Source organism: Mus caroli, unplaced genomic scaffold (assembly GCF_978045245.1).
Source record: "Mus caroli unplaced genomic scaffold, Mus_caroli_1 scaffold_13, whole genome shotgun sequence".
Lineage (NCBI taxonomy): Eukaryota > Metazoa > Chordata > Mammalia > Rodentia > Muridae > Mus > Mus caroli.
In genome coordinates this window covers 43,217,179-43,228,817 of record NW_028227268.1, presented here as the reverse complement: position 1 = coordinate 43,228,817, position 11,639 = coordinate 43,217,179, and the positions used below count along the sequence as shown (strand labels likewise).

Below are 11,639 nucleotides of genomic sequence, written 5' to 3'. Positions count from 1 at the left end.
CTGTAGCTTTCTTCAGACACACCAGAAGAGGGTGACAGATCTCATTACAGATGGTTGTGAGCCACCATGTGGTTGCTGGGTTTTGAACTCAGGACCTTCAGAAGAGCAAGCAATGTTCTTAGCCACTGAGCCATCTCTCCAGTCCCATAATTGTGTTTTTAATAGATTTATTTCAGTTATAAGACTAAAATTATTGACATTTTGTAACTTAGCTTTTAATTTTTAAACTAAGCATGTAGCTCAGTAGTACAGTATATGATGTGCATTGAAGGGGGAGCTATGATCTTTGTCAATCTTTTGTATGCACTAGTTGTTTTAGTGAATTAGTTACAAACAGGCATATATGTATAAATAAGAAAATATGTATAGGATTTCACTGTACATTTCTGAAGCTGAGTAGATGATTTTCTTTAACAAGCATGAGGGCACTACATTAGGAAGATGTAAATCTATAAACCTAGGCCTCTGCTATTGTCTCATCATAGACATGGTGTGTTAGGTATGTGGAGACCGAGTTAAAATCTAAACTCTTATAATGACATAGTTATTGGAGACATATGTAATTAACTTTTAATTTAACACATCATAATAAATGCATTTATTTAACTTTATATATATACATATATAAATATGAAATAGTGCAACATAAAATCAACCTGAATTGTCAGTGAGATATTTTTTTTCCATAAAGTCTTCAAAATTTGTAGTGTGTCTAACTACACTACATATGAAAACACATTTCATTATGGACAAGCTTCATTTAAAGTACTCAAGTGGTCACATGTGGGCGGCACAATTGTATAGTATCGTAGAGTATACAGAACGAGTTAGCAATCTTGTTCTCTAAAGGGTGGGAAATGGACCAAGCGTCTTGGCTCACCCATTCTGTTGTGAGTCTGTACTTTCAAGTTTGGAGCAAGAAAGCAGTTACAGACTGGAAATGAGGGACTGTGGCTGTGTTCCATTGAAACCTCCTTTATAGATGTTAGAGGAGGCATGGCTTTGTCCTAAAAGCAACAGTTTTTAGGCCCTGGCTCCAGACTACTCTTGCTCTGCAGTCTTTGCTGTGTATGTGAATTTATAATTTTTTTATCCCCACTGCAAGAATAGAATTTTTTAAAATGTGTTGTTATTAACATTTGGATAAAACTTGTAAACAAGTAAAACTAAGCCTCTAAGCGTACACCTACTATGAAGTATGTCACATCATGTGTGATTATGTATATGTATTAGGTTCTTGATGACTTTGTAACAATGGACTTTATGTTACTGCAGCTCACAAATGCTTTTTTACATCTGCAAGAAATTAACTAGCCATCAAATGCTGAGTAGCACAGAAATTCTCAAGTGGTTACGGGAAATTCTGATCTGCAGAAATAAATTTCTTCTTAAAAATAAGGTAAGCACAGTGACTTTTTTTTTTTTTTTTTTTTGGTTTTCGAGACAGGGTTTCTCTGTGAGTCCTGGAACTCACTCTGTAGACCAGGCTGGCCTCAAACTCAGAAATCCGTCTGCCTCTGCCTCCCAAGTGCTGGGATTAAACGCATGCACCACCACTGCCAGGCTGCACAGTGACATTCTTAAATTAGAAATATCTGAATAGTAAGGAGATGTGTTTTCATTTTACTGCTATGATAAACCCCAGGACCAGCAACTTGGGTTGGGTGTATTTGTCTTACATGTCTTGATGGCAGGTCCATCATTGGGGAAGCCAAGACAAGGAACTAAAGCAGAGGCCATGGAGGAACACTGCTTACTGGTTTGCTCTCTGGCTTGCTCATTATGCCACTGGGTGACAACTGCTGACAGTGGACTGAGCTCGCCCACATCAATCATTAATGGAGAAAATGTCCCACAGACTTGTCAACAGGCCAGCCTGAAGGAGGCATCCTTTAACTAAGGTTCCCTGTCTAAGATGACTCTAGCTTGTAGCAGGTGACAAAAAGCTAACCAGCACAGAACAAGTTAAAAAGTTTTTATTAGCTAGATTATATCCTACTTCAACTCCTCACTCAATGGCGTACTTAAGAGAAATGTAAGTACAGAAGGTATTATCTGGTAGTCCAACATTTAAATATTCTAGGTTTTGAGTTGGTAAATGGAAGGTTAATGAATTCTAGTTGACTTAAGTAGGATTCTGGGTCAGGCCTATGAAGAGTAGAGGCTGCTGTAATCAAAGATGCCTCAAATAGTGTTTTCTCTTTATTTTTAAGTCCTCATGACTTGGCTCTCGGAGCTAATCTAGTCCAGGAAATAATCTTTCAAAAAGCTAAAGGGCAGAAGTTTTAAATTTAGGTTAAACTTGTATGTCTCCCCGAAAGATTTTGTCTGTTAGCTGGATATGGTGGCACATGCCTATAATTCCAGTACTGTTGAGGCCAGCCTGAGCAGAGTGGATTCCAGGCCAGCCTGGACTACACATTGAGATGTTGTTTCAAACAAGGCCTGAGGATGTAGCTTAATAGTAGAGCACTCAAGTTCTGTAGAGTTAGGGATGATTTCATCTTTTGAAAAAAGATCAGGAATCCTTTTTTTAATTAGAATAAAATTTTTTGGTCCTGAACAGCTGAAACATTGAAGTTCTGGGGAACAGGAACGAACCTAACGTTTCTTTTAACATGTAATTTTTATAATCAATTTCAAGGTTTTTCTATTATGACATAATTTAAAGAATACTTGATTTAATTAATTTTAATCCAGGCCTAGAATTATAGCTATAAGAAACCTTACCAAGCATCTTGATACAATTTTGTTTAGAGGAATGCTGATGGAGAGGTAAGGTTATTTGTATCTGGCTTATCTTGTGTTTGTGTCACAGAACAAAGTTTGTCCTGAAGATTTTTGAGTTAAGAATTTTGTGTCTTTGGCATATTGTCTAACATGGTCAGTGTTAGTAATCTAGTAGTGAGTCAGAGGTACTCTGTAAGGGCTGGAGAGAGAACTCAGCAGTGCTGATTACCCTGACAAGGCAAAACTGTAATCTATAGATTCGTAAAGTCTTACAATTTTCTTGTAATAGATTTTGCATAATCATCGATATTGTCCTTGGTTTGGAGGTTGGACAACTGAGAGGTGTTTGAAAGAAAGATAGTACACAAACCTTATTTACCACAATGGGGTAATAAATGTTTCTAAAGGGAAAGCTTTTGGAGAGAAGGTTTTCCAGGGCTGCCTTAAAATAGAAAGTCAGTTCACACTAAGTGCTCTCCCAGTGTCATTGCTTCAGGAGACTACTTCTTCTTTCTAGCAGGCAGATAGAAGTTCCTGTCACTCTCTCTACCTTTATGGAGTAGGATGTGAAATGTCTGCTAGTGGAAATACCACTCAGATGTCAGTTGATCATGATGAGTTCCTGCGTACCTGTACTCCTGGAGCATCTCTGCGGAAAGGAAAAGGGAATCCCTCCATGGTGGGTAACTCTCCTGTAACGTCATCATCTCTGCTTTACTTTTCTGAGTGGATGTTGGTAAATTTCGATTAAATAATTTAGCACATTAGTTACAGACTGCTCAGAATTTAGTTGTAGTGCTGCTCACTGTGGAACCCTGGGCAAATTCTTCATGACTCTGTGCCTTAGTTTTTCAGATTGCAGGAGATGATAGCAGGACATGGTGGAATACACCTGTAATCTCAGTGTTGCAGAGGCTGAGGCAAGAGGATCACAAGTTAGAATTTTTGTTTTGTTTTTTAAAGACAGGATATCACTGAATAGCTCTGGCTCTCCTGTAACTTACTGTGTACAAAGGTTGGCCTCAAATTGAGATATCTGCCTGTACCATCATGCCCAGCCTTTTAAGTTTTCCTTTAAAAAAAAAAATGTGAATGGGTGTTTTGCCTACCTGTATATCTATGCACTCATGTATACCTGCTGTCCCACAGAGGCCAGAAGAGGGCTTCTGATCCCATGAACTGGAGTCACAGGTGGTTGTGGGCTGCCTTGTGAGCGCTGGGAAGCAAACCCAGTTCTCTGGAAGGGCAGGCATTGCTCTTAGTGGTCTTAACCGTTGGTTTATCCCTCTGTCCCAGAGGGGACAAGTTTGAAGGTAGGTTTACATAGTCTTCCACAAAATGAATAATCAGAAAGCAATTAATAATAATAGTTAATAACAAATAATAAAACCAGTATAAATTTGTTGCTCCAGAGTTTTGAGGATTCAAGTAGGTAGAATGTAAACAGCACGTGGTTATTTGACCCTGTGGCTGACACTCCAATCATTCTGATGTGAACAAGCCCTTTCAGATGTAGGAGTTGAATTAAAGGAGGCTCAAATTAATTCAAAATAAAACACAGTATTTTGCTTAATTTTTGGATAAGTGTTGCTAAGATGTTATTTCTTTCTCTCTCTTGGCTTTTATTTTTATTTATTTATGTGTACATACATGCATATCTGTATTGACACAGTTGTGCTTTGTAGCACAGGCTAGCCTTGAATTCGCTGTAATCCTCCTGCTTCACCCTTGCAGGTACTGTAATTAAGGTCAGTTGTGCTTGGCAAGGTTTACATTTTTAGACTAGGTCACAAATATGCCAGGCTGGCTTTGATCCTCTTGCCAATTCCACACAAGTGCCAAGATTATAGATCTGTATTGCTATGTCCAGCAGGACATTTATTTCTGTATGTAAATGTCCTTAAAACATAAATCAGAATATGAGCAGAATTATAAAATCATGGAAGGGTTTGTCTTTCAGACAGAGAGCCTTGTTATGCTTAAGTTTCACTGTAGCCTGTTGAGGCAGAAACCTCAATGAGCCCTATAGCAGCTGCAATGTATGCTTCACCTATGTCCTTGGCATTGGCTTTCTAAGTGTTTCTGCTGTCTTTGTGCCACAGTGTTAGTTTGTGGGTCATTGTTTCAGTCATTGCTTCCGGTGTTTGTTTCTTCCCTATAGGCCTCTTCCTTTGTCATTATGGTTGACCCACAAGTGGATCAGTTTTACTGCATTGGACTCTCTGTCTTTCTTTTTTTTTTTTTTTTTGGTTTTTCGAAACAGGGTTTCTCTGTGTAGGCCTGGATGTCCTGGAACTCACTTTGTAGACCAGGCTAGCCTTGAACTCAGAAATCCGACTGCCTCTGCCTCTTGAGTGCTGGGATTAAAGGCATGCGCCACCACACCCAGCTTCTCTGTGTCTTAATTGCATATTTGTTACAGACTATCTGCATTTCTGGAATCTAGGATAATATCTATTCCAATTGAAATGCAGTACCATTATATGAACCATATCATCAGAAAAAGATCTTATTATTAGAAAGGTAAATTCTTATTTATTTTGTGTGCTGTGGTAGATGGTACATTGTTGAGTTTGTAAATAAAGTCACCTAAGTTGCAGATACATCCCTCCTTCCTCCCAGGATAGCACAGCAGGGTGCAGTGGAACCCCACCTATATGCCGACAAGCCCAGACCAAGCTAGAAGTGGCCTTATACATGTTTCTGTGGAATCCTGACACTGAAGCTGTTCTGGTTGCTATGTCCTGTTTCCGCCACCTCTGTGAAGAAGCAGATATTCGATGTGGGGTAGATGAAGTGTCAGTACACAACTTCTTGCCCAACTATAACACATTCATGGAATTTGCCTCAGTCAGCAATATGATGTCAACAGGTAAATGTGGTTCTTTTTTTTTTTTTTTTTCTCTTACTCTTTTTAACCATGTTACTTTGACTGACATCTAATTATTTTTACAGTGGAGTCTATTTAAAGAACAGTTTGAAAGTTTTCAGGGCAAATTCTTACGGTTTACTTGAAATCCTTTTCTGAACAAGGTAGATGTAATTCAGTGACATTTGAAATAGAAATTTTACTGAATTTTTAATATTCAAACTTATTGGTAACTGGCACTGTAAGTTGATGTTAGTTATAGATTATAGAAATTACTCTGCTTGAATTATAAATGGGAAGATTTTAAACACCTAGGCATGTATTTCCATAAACATAGGTGGGAAGATGGCTTTTTTATGTTGTAGACCTTTTGGAGTTGGGGATCAATAAATACTCTTGCAGAGGTTGGTGAGAGCACGTGTTCGCCTCGATCATCAGAATCATTTGTTTCATTCCTTCACTCTACTCTGTGTGTGTGGGCAGGCTCCCAGATGTGAAGATGGCTCTAAACACTAACTGGGTTTGCTTGCTGTCTTTGCTTAGGAAGAGCAGCACTTCAGAAAAGAGTGATGGCCCTGCTAAGGCGCATTGAGCACCCTACTGCAGGAAACACTGAGGTATGGCCTCAGCAGCTGCAGCACCTCCCCTCCCTATGTTACAAGCCTCTGTTAGCTATGTGATCAGAACGACTTGAGAAGCGAGTCTGGGTTATGTGCATATTACAAGTAGGGTGTTCTCAGACCTGCATTACATGTTCACTTTGAATTCACCCCTAAAGTTGCTCCCTAGTGATAATCGACTTCATTTTAGGCCTGGGAAGATACACATGCAAAGTGGGAACAGGCTACAAAACTAATCCTTAACTACCCAAAAGCCAAAATGGAAGATGGCCAGGTGAGTTGTTTTTTCAGTGAATTTTTGTGTATTAGTAGATCTGTTGCTTCACTTAAGTAATCCTTGCTGAGCTACGAAGAGTAGGCTATCATACAGAGTTGTTTTAAGAATACCTGTGGTCCGTCTGTCTGTCTGCCTAATCTTGTAGATATTAGCCACATGTATCTGTTAGAATGTCACTTTTAACTCATTTAATTAAACAAGTTAGACTTACTTTTTCAATTTTACAGTAGCCAAGGTTCAGTATTTATTTACTCAGTTGGATAGTAGAGATGTAAAAGGTTACATGACTACAGGAATATTAAATAGCTCTGCTAGAAACCACTTAGCTGAGAGACCAGTTACTCATTGTTGTTCTTTGTCCTTTGTTGAAGAATTCAAAGAACGTTTAGAAAAGATCTAATAGCTGTAGATAGAGAAAAAGAATATTTCTAAGAATTCTCGTATTGTGTGTTTGCTTTGAGACAGGATCTGGTTATTTATCTCTGCTGCCTAGAACTTAAAATATAGAACAAGCTGTCCTTGCCCTTGCAGTGATCCTCCTGCCTTAACTTTCCAAAGCTGGGGTTACAGAAGTGTGCCTCCCTGTCTGCCTCATTATGCTGTATTGTTAGATACTCTAATTAAAGGAGCTGCTGAGCACAAAATTGAGCCCACTTTAAGGTTGAGTGCAGTTTTAAACTTTGGACATTTTATTTAACTATTATCAAGTGAACCATTTTATTCAGCAACTACCACCAATTATCTATTACCCCAGAAATTAAGAATTAACTGGTTTGTGTATAACTAATTTGTATTACTATACTGCTCTCATTATCAGGTCTTTGAGACAAACTGTTTATCCTCCAATTGCCGTTTTTCTTGTTATGGTCACTTAGAGCAAGTAAAAGTTGTTTTGAGGAAATAATACAGCCTTAGTCATGAAAGTTTTTCTTTTCGGGGTGGGAGTGTGGGTGTTGACTGTTTAAATCAGCATGGAATTCATATACTGTAGAGTATATGAATTCCACCATAAGGTGGTCAGCCTAATGATTGTTTTTAGTATAGTCACAGAATTCTATAACTGTCAGTTTATACACAATCAATTTTAGTACATTTTCATTCTCTCACAGAATGCCCCTTCCCACCAAACCTGCTCCCCATTAGCTATTTCTAGCTCTAATTTGCCGTATTTCCAACTCTCTGTCTCTACCGCTCCAGCCTTGAGTAGCTGCTAATCTATGTTCCATTTCTACAAAATTACCTTCTCTGAGTATTTTGTCCAATGGAATCATAGGTGATATGGGCCTTTGTGACTAGCTTTTTTCTCCTTCAATTGTTTAAGGTTCATCACTACACATCAGAGGTTTTTAGAAAGGAATTTGACACTTCAGGGTGATTTTATTCTAGCTATGACAAAAATGTATTAAATGGCTCTCTAATGTGTATGGTAGGGATTAGAGAGATGGCTCAGTGGTTAAGAGCACTGGTTGCTCTTCAGAGGACCTGGGTGTGAGTTCTAGCACTCACGTGATAGCTTAGAATGGGTTGTAACACTAGTTCCAGGAAATCTAACATCCTCCTTTATTTAGCTTTTAGGCATACACATGGTACATAGATGTACATACAGGCAAAACATTTATACACATAAAACTAAAATTAAAAAATAATAATGTGTGTGGTAGTTTCAAGTTTTTTTTTATTATTATTATAAAATGTACCTTTACTGGTAGAAATAGATAAGAGTAATTTGTAAGATTTTTATTCAGTCTATGTTGAATTCATGCTTTTCACAAAAATGTTGTGTTTAGGCTGCAGAAAGTCTTCATAAGACCATTGTTAAGAGACGGATGTCCCATGTCAGTGGAGGAGGCTCCATAGACTTGTCTGACACAGACTCCCTGCAGGAATGGATCAACATGACTGGCTTCCTTTGTGCCCTTGGTGGGGTGTGCCTGCAACAGAGAAGCAGCTCTGGCCTAGCGACATACAGCCCACCTATGGGCGCTGTCAGTGAACGCAAAGGGTCTATGATTTCTGTAATGTCTTCTGAAGGGAATATTGATTCACCTGTCAGCAGATTTATGGACCGGCTTCTGTCCTTAATGGTGTGTAACCACGAGAAAGTGGGGCTTCAGATACGGACCAATGTTAAGGACCTGGTGGGTCTGGAGTTGAGTCCTGCTCTGTATCCAATGTTGTTTAACAAACTGAAGAATACCATCAGCAAGTTTTTTGACTCTCAAGGACAGGTGACGTCTTCTCCACTTTGTTTTTTACCCTTCTTTATGAATATAATAATAGTTTGAAATAAGTCAAGACTGTTTCTTTCAAATTATTTAAATTATATACCAACATGATAATTCATTTACAACTTTAAAACCTTTCATAATTACAAGAAAAAAATTCATGTAATCTAGGGATCAACCTGCTTCTAAAGAACTCAGGCCTGTGGGTATGCCTGGAGTTATGAGTCTTGGCTGTGTGCCTCATACCCCTGTGTATCTGTGTTTGTTTACTTGCCTGTGGTGTGCCTGCGTGTGATGGTTACATCAGTTTCATTGTCCTTGTGATGGTTTCTGTTCATTGATGTTAGATCACTAATGGGCTGGTTTTTGTTTTTGTTTTGTTTTTTTTTTGTGTGTGTGTATAGGTATTACTAAGTGACAGCAATACTCAGTTTGTAGAGCAAACCATAGCCATAATGAAAAACCTACTGGATAATCATACTGAAGGCAGCTCTGAGCATCTGGGACAAGCGAGCATTGAGACAATGATGCTAAATCTGGTCAGGTAAGCCATTCTCTCCTGAATCACAGCAGAGTCTTGTTTTAAGAGGTAAGACCTCGTATGCCCTGATAATGGGGATGATGAAGTAGTTTGCCATTGTTTTACTACAGACCCAGTGTGACTATGGCAATAAGATAATGAGAAGTTGTATATGTTCCTACCTAAGTAAAATTTAAATATTATTCACGTCTAAAGTTACATTTACTTAATTTTACTTAAAGAGTAATTTAGAATACCTTATCTTTTGTCCATATCTGATCATTTTTTTATTCCATGTTTAATTAGATACGTTCGTGTTCTTGGGAATATGGTCCATGCAATACAGATAAAAACAAAATTGTGTCAGTTAGTTGAAGTCATGATGGCAAGAAGAGATGACCTCTCGTTTTGTCAAGAGATGAAATTTAGGTGAGTTCTCAGAAGAGCAAAGCAGGGTCTTGTAAATATTACGTTACAAAGTGTAGAAAAGTAGCAGGACTTGATGTAGGGGGAGGGGAGGGAGGTACATATTTGTGCATATTTGTTTTTTCTGATTATTCTTAACCAACTTTCTCAAAGCTCTGTGCCCATAGGCATTTGTTTTTCTGTTTTGTTTTCAGTCTTTCTTTTTAAAAAATTCTCTCCTTTCCTGGAACTAATTAATTTATGGTCACTAAAAGTTTTTGTTTCCACATTGCAAAGGGACAGGGCAAAGAACCAGCATCCGAATTTTACCTGTGTCCTTCTGACTTTCATTCCATCACCCCTGATAGTGGTGTCTGCTGTATACAGTCACACTAGCCCCATCGGCTGTTTTCACTAGGAGAGCACTGTTTTGGTTCTCAGCATATGCCTACAGTTCCTTCAGTCAGAAAGCCAAGGCAAAAGTTCAGGGTCAATCCGGGCTATACAACTATATGATAAAACTTTTGTCTAAATAATCAGTGAACTATGTGTTAAAAACTTACTTGTTCTTTTCCTTTTTGTCATTCTGCAGGAATAAGATGGTAGAATATCTAACAGACTGGGTAATGGGGACATCAAACCAAGCAGCAGATGATGACATAAAATGTCTTACAAGGTAAAATAAAACAGAACAAAATGGGCAGAGAGAGAGAGAGAGAGAGAGAGAGAGAGAGAGAGAGAGAGAGAGAAAGGAAAACAGAGAAGGAGAGAGGGAAGGAGGCGGTTTTTAAAGTTCTATCATGTTTTACTTTACTCATGAAAACCAGTACAGAGATAGCTGTTAGGTGTGTTAAGTTGTTTTGTAGGTGGTAAGCTTGTGCATTTGAGATATTTAAAGTTCCTTTTATTATTTTACTGGAAGGACTTTTAGTTGAAGCATGTGAGGTAGTCTTAGGAAAGTGGTATTAGCTGAGGAAGTATGGTTAACAGTTATTGAGAGAAGATACATAAAGCATTAGGCTGTATTACTTTAGATAAAAACATTGATTGAGGAACATAATTATGAGTCTTTGTAAGGCATAATTGCTTAGGTGCTGTAATGACAGATGATTGATATATATCAGAAATGGTAACTGATTTGATGATAATTTCATCCATTTTTTTGTTCAGGTATGACTTGGTAATATATACTATTTACTGATTGGTTGATTAATTGAGTTTCTTACTTCTATCATCATCATCATCATCATCATCATCATCAATTTATCCATTTGGCCACTTATTCATTTATTTATTGATGGTTTTTCAAGACAGAGTTTCTCTGTGTAGCCCTAGCTGTCTTGGAACTCATTCTGTAGGCCAGGCTGGCCTAGAACTCAATGACCCACCTGCCTCTCTGCCTCTGGGGTGCTGGGATTAAAGGCATGCACCACCATTGCTTGTCAAGTTTTTTCATTTTTATATTGTGATATTGGAGCCTGAACCCAAGACTTGTAGATGCTAAACTGGATTACATTCTTAACCCCATAATTTTGATTTATGAAGATATTATGCTTAAGATTACTTATTCGTAAGTTTCCCCACCAGTTTTAGGTCTTTGTGTGTGTGTTCTGAGCTTAGTATATTTACTGATGTTATTTAGGTTGTATTGATAGTTTACTTAGTGAAGTAGAGAGCACCTTAGTTTCCTGTCTAAAAGGCTCATAGTTTCTAAATGACTTTTTTTTAGAGATCTGGACCAAGCAAGCATGGAAGCAGTAGTCTCTCTCCTCGCTGGTCTTCCCCTGCAGCCCGAAGAAGGAGACGGGGTGGAGCTGATGGAGGCCAAATCACAGTTATTCCTTAAGTAAATGTCAGCCCCCCAAAACCAGTGCACAATACAAATACAGCTTCCTCCCTCCCACAGCAGTGTAACCAAAGTAGCTAAATATTATATTTAAAAGTAGACCTAATTGCTTCTAATTGTGGCCATTGACTGCTCTCATGAAAATAA

At 38.3% G+C, this 11,639-nt stretch overlaps 1 protein-coding gene across 6 annotated transcripts in view; it reads left to right on the top strand.

The window, feature by feature from the left end:
- The window catches only part of Nf1 (neurofibromin 1), a 247,835-nt gene that overhangs the window by 102,442 nt on the left and 133,754 nt on the right, over window positions 1-11,639 (top strand). For 4 of the 6 annotated variants that reach the window (XM_029483494.2, XM_029483492.2, XM_029483493.2 and 1 more), the window contains 10 exons: window positions 1,276-1,399; window positions 3,248-3,409; window positions 5,353-5,602; window positions 6,143-6,216; window positions 6,410-6,493; window positions 8,284-8,724; window positions 9,126-9,265; window positions 9,548-9,670; window positions 10,239-10,322; window positions 11,376-11,492. In XM_029483494.2, coding sequence (XP_029339354.1) covers window positions 1,276-1,399; window positions 3,248-3,409; window positions 5,353-5,602; window positions 6,143-6,216; window positions 6,410-6,493; window positions 8,284-8,724; window positions 9,126-9,265; window positions 9,548-9,670; window positions 10,239-10,322; window positions 11,376-11,492 — 1,599 coding nt within the window. The remainder of the gene's footprint in view (window positions 1-1,275; window positions 1,400-3,247; window positions 3,410-5,352; window positions 5,603-6,142; window positions 6,217-6,409; window positions 6,494-8,283; window positions 8,725-9,125; window positions 9,266-9,547; window positions 9,671-10,238; window positions 10,323-11,375; window positions 11,493-11,639) is intronic. The other 2 variants (XM_029483491.2, XM_085829768.1) reach the window with 1 other exon arrangement.